The following is a 13,365-nucleotide window of genomic DNA, read 5'->3' as shown; positions in this document are numbered from 1 at the left end:
TAAGCAGGCTTTGAAATGCTGGCCTGTGGGACACCAGACTGTTCTTAGAAATGAATACTTTAAGGTGTTGTGTAAACAGATGCTCCTGTTCTTGGAGGCATTTGATGACATCTTCCACTTCTCATCTGTGACTTTAGAGCACAAGCTGGCCTTGACCTAAGCACACAGCTCTTGAACTTCTAGGACTTTAAGAGGATGCTTGCTTTCATGGGCTGATACTGTTTCACAGTCTTGTTCTCCCTGAAACTTTAGGGGTTTCAAAATCATCACACTCCTCGGAGATTTTAATCTAGTTCATGTATGGTTTTCAACTATTATTTAAAGGTTAGTGCCCAACATTTTGCTTTGTGGGATGTTCGTAGTGGAAAGATGCTCAGCCAAAGTTCTTCAGTAATGTTCCCTGCTTGGGCAGGAGGAAGAGATTTCACCTGGACAGCTCTCATCTGGGGAAGATGCAGAAATGGATGAAGAGGGAGAACGCTGCCTCTCTATATTTTAGCCCTTACAGCCCAGTTCCACAAAACCTGGAACTCAGTTTGGGATATGGGATTAGCTGCGCAGTGGAAAGAGTCCCTGCCTGCTCTGTCATTCTTCTCCAGCCTATCTAGCCTAGCCTAACTAGTCGAGCTAAAATACAGCCATAGTATTTCCAGGGTTTACTTTTCAGGTCCATACATTCAAAGAACATGCTGTCTTCCGAGCACACGGCTACTCATTACTTTCTGGCATGTCGAGTTCAGCAGTGTTGCTCTTTACGCTTTAAAAGACATGGTCGCAAAGACTGGGGGGGTGGGTGGAGGGAATTAAAAAAAAAAATCTATCATCTTTTCTTTAGTTGCCATTTATTGCAACTACGGAGTTTTGCTTCTCCCTACAAGCGCGGCAGGTGGTGCTCTTGATCCTTCCAAGCGGAAATTGCATACTAAGCTCCAGTAACGTCGTATTTATGCCAGCCAGCACCAGCTTGCTGGTTTTAGCCCTGTCTGGTTCGTCCAAGGATCTTCCAGCTTCGAGTGCAGTGTTTTCTATCAGTGAAAGGGACAGAAGGGGAGAAAAGGTATTTTAAGTGGGGACTAGGTTTTGGCAGTAAATGAAGAAAAGATCAATACAAACAAAAGCAACTAGTTGGCAAGTACATGCTTAATCACACTATAGCCCAATCCAACCTTATGTCCCAAGTTTAGATGACAAAGTTGTTAGTTCTACAATCCCTAAGTAAAACATTGTAGCTATTAAATTGTATGGTTCTGTTGACGTAAATTCGATTGTGCTTGTACTTTAAGTAGGATCATGCTTTCACTTATGCATTGTGATTTCCCACTGCAAGCACCCAAAAACTTATAAGCAGCAATTATTTTAACTTCAAGATCTTTGACGATTTGAGAATAGCCACTTGCTTGTTTCCCAGCTGGCAGCTATAATCTGCAATGAAGATCATGCATTTGCTGTCACCCCTTACATCTTAAAAAATGTGGATCAGAAAGGCCATCAGCAGTAGAGAGGTAAATTCTCTTCCAGCTGTTAACAAACAGATGGTAATTAAAACTGGCAAGGGTCAATGTATGTGCATTTTTTTAAAGAACATTTCAAGTGGAATCCAACTCTCAAGATTCCAAAACTCTTATCTGAAAATGTTTAGGAAAGTAACTAAAAATAGGCAATTCTGATCAGAACTTCAAAACTTTGGGGAGAAAAATCATTATGAATATATGCCAGGTATCTAGTCAGCTGGATTCCTACCCAAGGCATATTTTTGCAGCAGTATTCTTGGAAAGGCGTCATTGCCAGTTCTTTTGATTTTTTTCTTGTAAATATATCTTCCTTAAGCATTTGATATTAGGTAAAAAAAAATACCCACTTCATTTATTCTAGCAGCATTTAGTGCTGCTGTTCCCCAGTCCTCTCCTGTGTATGTTAACTATGCTCAGAGATACTGTAAAATACAGGAAATTGTATGTTTTACTCAGGACATTATTCAAATACACTTGTTTAGGTTTGTTTTCTTGGAGTGCAAAGAGAAGACACCAATAGATGGTGCTGTTGGTGCATTAATAAGTTCTGTTTCACATTTGTTTTCTGGTCTGTGGTTGGAATTTGTTTTTTTAAAAAAAAGAATGAACAACAAAAAAAAAAAACCCGAACAAAACAACAAAATCCCTAATGCTAATCTTTTATCCAAGATGTTCTGCCCGCACTGAACCGGTCACCATTTAACTTTAACCTGAACTGTGGCCCAGGAAATCCTTCAACATAAATAACCTTGGAAGCTGCCATGACCATTTTTGGAACATGCTCCCCTCAATAAATCTGTTACTTTGTTGTGCAATGTTGAAGTGTGCAGTTGTTTCTCTGATTAATTAGGGCAAAAAATAAACTTGCACGATCAATCCAAGCTGTGACACGTTTCAGCCCTGGCTGGAACATGTGGGTAGAAAAGGCCTTCTCAACAGATCTGCCCTGGGATTTTAAGATGCGTGCTTGCTTTTGAGCTTACTTGATTTGACTAGATAAGGTGGCTGCTAACAAAGTCTGTAACTGAGGAGTTTCAGTCCATCACAGAACTGCTGTGCCAGGTTAGTAAGGGTAGGACTGAACACAGTAAGAAATCATTCATCTTGACCACCTGCCCCGACTAAAGACAACATAACAGAACTGTTTTATGTCATAGTGTTTATTTTATTTCACATATTACCCATGGAGAACAGCTGATACATTCTCTACATCTTTCACCAGTCTGGAATGCAAGATAAAAAAGGTATGGAAAAAGAGTTTTAACGTTTGACATTCACGATATGAAAAATAGAGGGGATACAATGTTTTAAAATGCCCTTATGCAATATATATATAAAAAACGTATAAAAATAAAATATATTTTCAAAAAAAAGATACAAACAGGACATGACACAAGACAATCTTAAATATCGATACGTATCTCATGATCCACACACACCGCACTTATAATTAACAAAAAACCACGTACAATTGCACTTTTCCTCTCTGTGACGTTCAAGTATATCGCAGTCCCCGCAGGGACTGGTGAGTGTCCGATTCCCTGCCGGGTGCAGATAACGCAGAGGGTAGAGCGGATGGGGCCGACCTGTCCCTGCCGAGGGCTGTGCACTTGGGGGCAGAGGGCGAGGCCGCGTTCCCCGGGCCCGGGGGTGCCGCGCAGCGGCCGACGCCCGCCGGCGGGTCCCCCGGCCGCGGGGCTCCCCTGAGCGACCCCTCCGCGGGGCAGACGGGACCGGGACAGCTCTGAGTGCAGCCGGCCGGCAAGGAAAGCCCTGCACGGCCCCGAGCGCAGCGGCGGGGCAGGGGGCGACATGGCGACCGACGGGGCAGAGGCGCCCCCGGCGGCCGCGAGCCGGGCGCCTTCCAGTCCCAGGCGACGGCGGGTGCGGGAGCCGGCGCTTCCTCGCCCGGGGAGGCTAGAGTCAGTGACCGCTCCGCTGCTGCGGCGGGCAGGGGGAGCAGCCCCTGTGGTCTCCAACGGGACGCGGCCTTCACAGCTTCCCCGCGCCGGGCGCGGGGCCTCGAGACCGGCCGCCCCTCGCCTTGCCGGGCCCTGCCGGCGCGGCCCGCCTCTCCGCCGCCCCCGGCCCAGGGTGGGCGCGCCGGGGCCCCGCCCGGACAGGCGCTTCTCCACGAATCCTCGCGGCGGCAGCGGACCTCCGGAGCGTCCGTGCCTCAGTCCATCCACCAGAGACGGCCTCGCCGGTAGTACGGCGCTCAGACCCCGAGAGCGGGGGCGAGAGGCTGCGCCCGCCGCGTCCGGGGGCGCCGCCCGGCCCGGGGGGAGCGCGCCGGGCTGCGGCGCTCGGGCAGGGAGCGCCGCCTGCGGCCGTAGCCCTGGGGGCTGATCTTGCTGGCGGGGGCGGCACCGTCCTTATCCTTGTCGGTCAGCTGGTAGATCTGATGGGCCAGCTTCTGCACCGTGCACGTCCCGAACCGGCACCCCGTGCGGATGGCTTGGAAGTGGGGGAAGCTGTTAATGCTCTGGCGGTAGCGTTTGACGCGGATGTGAGCATCCTCCCGGCTGCTGCGAGGCAGAAAGAGAGAGAGCGGGCATGAGAAAAGGGCAGCGGGGCCCCGGAGGAAAGGACCCGGTGGGCCCGGGGCTGGGAGGGCAGGGAGCCCCCCAGGCTGGAGGCGGACCCGTCCCGACGGTGCAAAACTCCCCCCTCCGGCTCTCCTCTCCGCCGAGCGGCGGGAGAGGGGCGATCTGCTCGCAGAGCAGAGCTTGCTGCCGATGAGAGGAGAGGCCCCGCCGTTTTAAGGCTGTTATTTTATCTAGTGATCCAGAGCTCAAGTTACTATTTATATTTGACTTTCACAGTAAAGGCGCTGCTATCTCTCGCCAGCTGAAGAGCGCGGGGAAAGGGAGGCGGGAGGCTGCTTGCAGCACGACGTGCAGCCCGACCAGGTCCTGTCTGCGGGGCTTGGGGGGTCTATAGTGAGAATACCCCTAAACGCCCGGAAACGAGGGGACCCCGAAACTTCCCAGTGCCTCGAGCAAGTGCCCGAGCCCAGAAGGGGCTGGAATTTACCTGGTGTGCGAGAGCCGGGAATCCTCCTTCACGTCCTGGGTCCGTATGAGCGGCTGCACGGCCGCGGCTGCCCCCAGCCCTCGGAGCGCGTCCCAAGGCTTCACGTCCCGCTTGGCTCGGCTCAGCGCCCATTTCGTCCATCTGAAAGGAGCGCAAGGGAAGAGGACAGCCTGTTAGCGCAAGCCTGCAGGGCGGGAGCCAAAATAAATAGATTCGAGGGGCAATAATCTTTGCCAGCGCCGAGATTTTTTTTTTTTTTTTATGTTTCCTGAAAGGGCATGAGGCCTTTTAGGAGCTGTGCAATTCCCGCAGGGAATCCAGTGCCTCTGATCACGGCCGGAGCCCGGCGCAGGGACTCGGCAGCTCCACGAGTGGGGCTGGGCGCTGGCAGGAGGGCGCCCTCCGATACTCACTTTCTTTTGAACTCTGTCGCTACGTCCACCCTTGCAGCATCCACCCCGAAGAAGGTCACCGAGCCGAGATAGAGCAGGGCTACGTGAACTAGTTTCATTCTGGCTGGGCTCCTGGTGGAGGGAAAAGAGAAGAATTGTAAGCATGGTTGCTAATAAAAGTCAAGTAAGGTCTGCCCTTTTTCTCTGGTTATTCCAGGGAGCTCCTTCCCTCGCAGAGCCCCCAGGCTACCGGGGACTTTGCGATATGAACCAGAAGCTAATATTTGCTCAGCAACTTATCACAGAGTAAATAACAGAGCCTCCAAAGTTTACGTTTGCCGACAGTTTTACTTGCAGAAGCAGCTGAAAACCAGCAGGATTTCCAGAATACCCTCAGCGGCTTGCACTAGGATTTAGCAAACCCATGAGATTAGAGCGAGCTGGCTATCAGACGCATCGTTTCCAAACTCCAGCAAGTGTTTTGCTGCCTGAAAGTTTATCCCCTGATAGCTCATCTTCCCACTTCACAGGCAAAACCAGCTAGTTCTGGATCTTATGTTGTAAACTGCAGCTGATGCCAAGAGCCAGTGCAAAGCTCTATAGCATAACTCCAAGCTCTTCAAAACAGCCCAGATTTAGTAGATTTTTACTTCCTCTCCACCTCCCCTGCATCGTTTTTTGTTGTTGTTGTCGAGGGAGGGAAAAAAAATAGTTCTTACCTGACAGTGAGGATAATCCAGTGAGACAAACGTTCTTATAGTAGCAATCCGAACTCGCAGAGTTTCCTGAGGAGCGAGAACTCCTTCTTTGTGTGCCTGAAGTAACCACTGCCGAGCTGCGCTCCACCGCTCCCTTTTATAGAGCGGCGCAGGGGAAGTGGGTGGACCTTGGCGTGGCTGGGCGATTTTTCTTTGACACTTACCCCCACCCCCACATCCCAAGCACTTCTTAATCATTCTAGCGTGGATTGGGGGCAACCGATACTAAGGTAAAAATAAGAGGATTATTGAAAATTATCTTAAACAACCCCCTTGGTATTTTGTTAATTATAACGACGGCTTTTAGGTGTGTGTTCCGAGTCATGGCATAACTTGCCAAATCTGATAAACCCCTCAGTCTGTTTTACTGGGGACAGACTTTTTAACTGCCGATACATAATTATGGTTGCACGGTCTGTTGCATAATTTCTTACTCTAGGCATCGCACCTTCAGGTGGGTGGAAGCAGGGGAGTAGGAACTAGACCCGATCAATTTCAAAATCCATGCAAATCCATCAAATACCAAAGTTCAAAAAATAAACCCATATTTGGACAACGTGAATTATAATGAGTAACTGTAATCAATGCCAGTCGTCTTTACATAAGCACGGAGGTGACAAATGAGACATCATTAATATTTATAACTCAACTCGGGTGCATTTTTTACCTAATAAAATGTATTTGATTTGCTTGATCGACTCAAATCACAGTTTAGATGGTTTTGGAAGAGAAAGGTTAGAATGCACTTCTGTACCTTCGACCAAGGGAAGCGATGTTGCTTTGGGGCAAACACAGGCTCATTGAAATGCTCGGCGTTGTGGGAGCCAGGGAAGACTTGCCGTGCGTCGTTTTATTCCCAGTCCTCAAACCTCAAACCAGGTGAATGCACGCACTTGTCCGGTTGTAAAGCTAAAGCAGTGCAGGGTCAAGGTCTTTAACAGCATTCTCCCGGCCGGCCAGCAGCAAAACTTTAGTCTGCCCACCTTTTTGGTTTTTTACAGTCTTTAACATCCTTGCTCCGAGACGCTTCGGAACTGAAGAGGTCCGGCTCCGCAGGGGGTGCGGGAAGCGGGCCCCAGAGGGACCGTTTCTCTGCTGACTTGTCGCAATGGAAATTCAGCGGAACCGAGAGAAATGCCCCGGCAGACCTGCGCCCTGGGGCGTCAGGGTCCTCTGCCCAGCGAGAGATACTCGGGAGAGAGGAACGAACTGGCGTATGCGAGATGTTTCCTTCACATCTTGCCCCAAGCAAAGTGTTTCAAAAATCAGGTGAGTATGTACTCGTGACTCTCTGCCTTTCAAGATAACCGCGGTATATAACAACACCCTGGAGAGGTATGTGCAAGGGGATGACGGAAACTTTCCCGTGCACGGCTGACTCGGTCTAAGGTGCTCCCTTCCTCCCTCGCCGGCAGCGTCCAGGCATCTGGAGGCTTCTGCCTCCGGCACCCACCTGTAGGGGGGCCGACTGGCCCGGGAGCCGCCACCCCGCCCGGCTGCCGCCGCTCCGTCCCCCAGGCGCTCTCCGCCGGCACCCGCCGGTGGGAGGCTCGGCGCTCGACCCGGCTGCTCCCCTGCGCACCCTCCAGCCGGCCCGTCTGTCTGCCCCGAGCCCCCGGCGCGGCTCCCGCGGGGCGGGCGGCCCCCCCGGCCGTGAGCTGGCCGCCGAGGCAAGCCCAGATCCGCTCCCCCGCCGCACCTGCCCGGCCAGGGCGCGGGGCAGGCCGCGGCAGCGGCTCCGGAGCCGCCGAGAGTCACCGGGGCGGCGCGGCGGCGGCCCCAAGGCGGGGGGCGCAGGGGCGGCCGGCCAGACCCGGGCTTTCCCTCGTCCCCGCCGCCCGCCGGCGCGGGCAGCTCCGGGGCCACAGTCCCGCTGCCCTCCCCACGGACTGTGCTCCGGAGCAGAAATACACAGAGCGAGAGGCTTGGGGTGTAAACTCCGGGCGGAGGAAATGGGAAAACTGGGGGTCTAGAAGGGGACTGTACCGTGACCAGAGCTGCACAACTGCATCAGCCCACGGTGGCTGGATTTTAGAGACCTCGTGAGGCAGCTCAGGCTCGAGCGAGTTCAAGCGTTTCCTTGATCAGCAGAAGTTGAAACTGAATCTAACCTTTCCGAATGAGAATGCAGGGTTTTGTGTGATGAGCATTGCTTTGATCCAAATTACGTCTCCTGTTCCAGTAAAAAAAATCACACATTTCTGCAAAGGCTGGAAAATCCCTCATAACAATCCTTGGCTAAACGAGAAGTGCATTATGTATACTCTAAGGCAAACAATGCAGAAAGAATGCTGTGCTGGTTTAGGAATAGTAGCAATAGTAGTAAGGCAGCTCACATGTGAGTGAGTTACTACAACTGTCATTTTAGTGATACAAGATTAGCTCATTCAAATTCATGAGGTGGCAAACTTTGGCACATAAATTACCAGTTTGTTGCTGATGTGATTTGTGAAAGGACTTCAGCAGGTAAAGCTGGTTTAAATCTAACATAAAACATCATGTTCTTTGTTCAGATGCTCATTTTGTTCTTCCTAAGCACTTGCATTCCTCTGCAGTCTGGAAATGAGCAATAGTCACTGAATTTGTACTGTGAGGTAAGTGGTCCCTTTTAAAAAATTATTTTCTAAACAGTGAGTTATTTCCATTTCGAAAAAAGTTACATAGAATGTTCCATGGAAATATTATTCACAAACTATTATTCTGAGGCAATGCTGCACAGTTCAGCAAGTCCAGGCTCTCCTCTGAAGTGTAGGGTCTCCTCCAGATGCTGCCTCATCCATTGCTGGGAAGTTGGCCTGGAGGAACATCCAGCTCTTGTACTTGTTTACTGATTATCTTGGGCACGCCATTCAACCTCTCTGTGTTGCCATATGTGCAAAAGACTTTACAGTTATTCTGGCAGAATGATTGTGAAGATTAGTTGCTGTTTGTAAAGCATTTTATTCAGGCTGAGTTTTATTCTAAAAGCAAAGGTCTAAAATCTGTAGGCTTCAGTGAGGAATCAGTTTGAGGCAAATATTCTGTGCTGGTTTTGCAACAAAATGTTTGTTTGAAGCCAGTGGAGGTACCTTTGCATGTTTCATTTTGGGTTCAAACAAATTTGACTAAATTCATATGCCATGAGTATGAATATACTTGATTATATTTCAGGCTGTATGAAATCATCAGAAAGATGATACTAATAGAATAATGACACCCCACAAGGGATGTAAAACCTCAGTCAAGCTCCCCACAGAAAAGCCTTGCTGTTACTGCATGCACTCAGCCAGCTTTGTCTGTGCCAAGGACTCAGTGGCAAGGAGCGATTCCATTGCTGGTAGTCCCATTGGAGGGTGCTTTCGGTGAGCCTTATGTCAGATGGGTTTGAGTACACCAAAGCAAGCCTCCTAAATAGGGGTGGGATACATATTGGCAGGGGAAAACCTGGTTGGGGTCATGGCTGCTTCCCTGTTCTAGCATGGGGTGGGATGACACTGGATTAAGGGACTGCAGGCAGAGTATGACCTTTATATTTTATTTCCTGAAGGAGGAGTTGACTGTAGAAGGTATTGTGAAACTTCACATCTTTTTGGTGGTAAGCGCACAGTCTGAGTGTCACAACATTGTCCCTTGTGTGCTTTCAGTCTCCTGGAGGGGCTGCAGACCCACAGTTCTTCCCCTGAGATAAATATATGGCTGCTTACTGGGTCCTTCTGGAGACCTAGGCCTTGGTGGCCACCCGGGGCTGCTGCTCCATGAGCCGCTCCATCTCCCGTGAGGAACCAGGCTATTCTGCTGCGACAGAGGGAATTATGTTTTTGGTGGTCCAGATGAAAGTTCAGTTTACTTTGCATTAGACTTTAGGTGAGCAAACAATCTGTCTGCTCCACTTCCTTATTTTACCTATAAGAACACAAGATTGCTCGATACTAAAGGGAAGTTAGTTACGGATGACCGACTCCTTTTGCTGTCCGTGCAGGTACAGAGCTGTGTTCAAACCCAGACGATCAGTGTCCTTCAGTTGCATGAGTACTTAAGATGTGCCACTTATGATGACATGCTTTATAAAGTAACCAAGCTTTGGTTATATTAGTCTAGATGAAAGAAGGAGCAAGGCTGTAAAAGTGGGAGCTAGTCGTATTGAGGAAACAGTAAGTAATATCTTCCTCTTGATTCAGCATTTGTTAATGCCCTGGGGAAAGTGTTGGGTGATATTCTCCTGCTAGAGGTACTGGCTTAAAAGAGCAGTGAGACTTAAGTACTGAGATTTGTTACTACATATTGAACCTTTTTATGAGCGCAGGTACGATAACCCTGAGGTCCCCATTTCAGCTCCAAATTAAGTAATTTCTGAGTGTCTATAAACTTTCCCTCCAGGTTTAGCTGTACAGAACTTTATCGCTTGCTTTTGCAAACTGTTGCGTGTCCTGGCTTTGTGCTGCTGAACAACTGCAGCGTGCTCCCCGTAGGAGTGACGGTGGTGAGCTTTATCCTTGTCCACCCCACAAGGGTAATGTGTGGCTTCATTAAGATTTGCGTTTCTTTGTTGCTACTTCAGAAATGCTTTTAATCAGAAAGCTCAGTGTTTTGAAAACAGCTTTGTGGGTTTAAATCATTAAAGTCTACAGGATCATGAACCAAAATGTCTATGCATAACTTAAGAAAGGTATTCCTTCTTCTAGCTCCTACTTAGCATAGGATGGGACTGACCCCACAGAGTGCATCTCTTTCTCGAAAAGTATATTCAATCTTTTTGATGTATATATTATGCATTTTTCTTTACTCCTAAAGTTAACAAGCAATTTTATTAAGTTTAGATCTTTCTACGTGGCATCTGACTTCAACATAGTTAAGCTGCGAAGTGGATTAGTCCAAGGAGATTTCGACTGCTGACCTCCACGAGAAGGCAGGAGCGAGAACGCTGAACTTGATTGTCCAAGCTTGTCGACCAGTTTGCCTCTGGGTTATCAGCAAGAGACTGCATCGGTATGTTCCAGCTAAGTAGGAGATGTAAGAATTGCATGTTTGAAACAAAAATGTCTGTGTGAAACCACTAATGATGGTCTGCTGGGTCTTTGGCGATGGTGGGTTTTCAGGAGCAAATTCAGTGGGTTTGCTGCATTTCCACGTGCACCACGGTACCCACGGCTGCTGCAGCTCCTCACTGCAGTGCAACTGATGTCCTTTGTGTTGTTTGTTCTCTCTGTGCTGTCAGACTGGACTTACATGGAAGCTTATCAGGACGTTTTGTCAGACTCCACCACTGAAGCAAATGCTCTACTGTCAGACAACCTGTTTATCACCAGCATCTCTGCGACTGCTGGCAAGTCCGCCGGGCTTTCAAGGGTGAGAGTCCAGAAGGTGTCAGCCTCATCTGTACGTTATAAATAGCAACACGAAATGTCCCCGCTGCCTTGTGGAGCGCCCTGGCAGCCACCGCGTGTGTCCAGGCCAGCACGTCGGAGGCGAGGAGGGTCGCCCCCATGAGCAGCCACTGCCACCGCCAGGCTCCCAGCCCCAAGCATGGAAGGGGGCACCTACGTCGGCCAGAGCGGGCAGGAGCACGCGGCAGCGAGGAGGGTCGCCCCCATGAGCAGCCAACGCCACCGCCAGGCTCCCAGCCCCAAGCATGGAAGGGGGCACCCACGTCGGCCAGAGCGGGCAGGAGCACGCGGCAGCCGGCGGGATCGGGCAGTCGCGCTGCGCCCCGCACCGCAGGGCAGGGCAGCCTCCTCAGGGCGCCGCTGCCGCCGCTGCTGCCAGAGCGGGCCGGGCGGCGGGCACCGCCACAGCGCCCAGCTGGGCCGCGCCGCGCCCTTGGGGCCGTTAGCGCCCTGCCGTTGGGGCCGTTAGCGCCTTCCCCCACGGCAGCATGTTCCGCACATCCCGGACAAAACGTAAACAGGAAACATCCTGGAAACGTAAGTCTCGATTGTCGAGGCTGAGCTCGGGTAAGGGGGAATGGCGGTAGCTCGTCGGCGGGTTTTATTTTCGCACAGACTAAGCGGGGGCGATTGCCCTTCAGGAAGGGTCCCCGCGAAGGGCGGTGAGGTAGGGTCCCGCTCAGGCACCCGAGTCTTCCCGAGCGTGCAGATCGGTCGGACCTGCCGCGGGTTTTTTTGTTGGTTTTTTTTAAAGGAAGAAAATGTCCCGGACCCCCTGCCCCCCTGGGTGGATACTTCACAGAGAGACTGCGAGGAGACAAAGCCCACCGCGGGCGGGGAGGGCCCGGGCGGGGGACGTCCCCCGCCCGGGCCCTCCCCGCCCGCGGTGGGCTGCGGAGCGAGGCGGTGGCGTTTGCACTGGTGGCCCCCGACGACAGCCGGCGGCCCGGGAGAGCGGGGCCGTGCCGCCTCAGCCGCGTGCCGCCGGCGAGCCCTCAGCCCACGCCCAGCCCGGCGGGGTCACGGCGCAGCGGTCTCGGCGGCGCGCAGGCGCACAGCGTGCCCGCGCCTCCAACATGGCTGAGGTGGTGCCGCTTCTCTTGCGGCAGGCGCGGAGGGGAGGATGCTGAGCCTCCCAGGAGCCGCCGCCGCCGGGGTGGTGAGGCCTGAGGCGGGCTCCTCTCAGCCATGGCCAGGCTGGCCGACTATTTCATCGTGGTGGGCTATGACCACGAGAAGACAGGTAGGTGTGGCTGCGCGCAGGGCTGCCCCGCGGTGCCTGGCCTCTTCCCCCCTCCCCTCGTTCCTGCCCGGCCCCGGCCCCCTCCCGCCTCCGGTCGGGCGGCAGGAGGAGGAGACTGCCGCGCACACGGGGTGCGTGTCCGGCCGTGGGGAGGAGGGCGGCTGAGGGCAGTGGGGCCGGCCTCACCCCCGCGAAGGGGCGCAGCGGTCGGCGGGGGCGAGGGAAGGGTTAATCCCCCTTTCCTGAGGCGGAGTGGGCCGGCGGGAAAGCGGAGGGACTCCTCTACCGCCCGGCGGCCGGCTGGCCGGGCCCTGGCACCTCCGCCTGGGGGGCGGCCGCAGAGCCCACCGGGCAGCCCCGCTAGCTCGGCCCCTGCCCCGCCGTGAATGGGTCATGACGCGGGGCCGAGCGGGCGGCAGCCGGCCGAGGCATACCCCACCGCCTCGCCCCGCCGCTGGAAACGGGCAGCGGTTCCTTCGAGAAAGCGGGGGCAGCTTGAAATGTCGTCCACAGACGTGGCACAGCACCAGCCCCCCGCCCCGACCGACAGCCGGGGCCCAAGCGGCCGCTCCCGCTGGGCAGGCAGCGGAGGCTGGCCGGGTGCGGGGGGTGTTCGTGCGTGCCTGTTTTCCTGAGCCGCCTCCGCAGAAAACGGCGGTACTGGCGGCTGTTCCCCCACTGTCAAATGAGGCACCTACTCCCGCGGCCTCAAAGGAAAACAAAAGGTCTTTTTTGACCATTTTGATTGGGGGCTTACAGCTTACCGCCTGTTAAAAAGGTGCCGCAGCTAACACCTGGAGAAGTGCCGTGGCACTCGGTGGACTCTTCAGGAACGGCTGATTTTCTTAGAGAATCGAGATGTTTTCTGTCTGCTCGAGTGAAAAGAAAGTGGTGTTATCCGCTCTCATTTTGTGGGTAAAGAGAGAGTGGTTTCTATTGTGTAGCTTTCTCTATGGTAATACCACATTTGTTGCTGCAGAGACCTTAAATCGGTATATAAACTGATTTGAAAATGAAGTGATTGTCAATTGGTATGTGTTTGTGCTGGGTATTTCAGAACGA

General features: G+C 52.5%; 2 protein-coding genes across 5 annotated transcripts in view; one reads left to right on the top strand and one right to left on the bottom strand.

Moving 5' to 3' along the window:
• Positions 1–3,542: 3,542 nt before the first annotated feature.
• Positions 3,543–5,058, bottom strand: ADM (adrenomedullin; the record flags this gene model as incomplete). The annotated part of the gene is made up of 3 exons (XM_081999922.1): positions 3,543–4,039; positions 4,548–4,688; positions 4,961–5,058. The coding sequence occupies 3 exons, from the start codon at positions 5,056–5,058 to the stop codon at positions 3,730–3,732; spliced, it is 549 nt and encodes a 182-aa protein (XP_081856048.1). The 3' UTR covers positions 3,543–3,729.
• A 7,190-nt stretch (positions 5,059–12,248) lies between these two features.
• Positions 12,249–13,365, top strand: part of SBF2 (SET binding factor 2) — a gene marked incomplete at both ends in the record, with an annotated part of 278,020 nt that continues 276,903 nt past the window's right edge. For all 4 annotated transcript variants that reach the window (XM_082000477.1, XM_082000476.1, XM_082000474.1 and 1 more), the window contains one exon: positions 12,249–12,303. In XM_082000477.1, coding sequence (XP_081856603.1) covers positions 12,249–12,303 — 55 coding nt within the window. The remainder of the gene's footprint in view (positions 12,304–13,365) is intronic.

This window comes from Phaethon aethereus, assembly GCF_964289735.1.
Source record: "Phaethon aethereus genome assembly, chromosome: 5".
Lineage (NCBI taxonomy): Eukaryota > Metazoa > Chordata > Aves > Phaethontiformes > Phaethontidae > Phaethon > Phaethon aethereus.
This window is presented reverse-complemented; position numbering and strand designations above follow the sequence as displayed.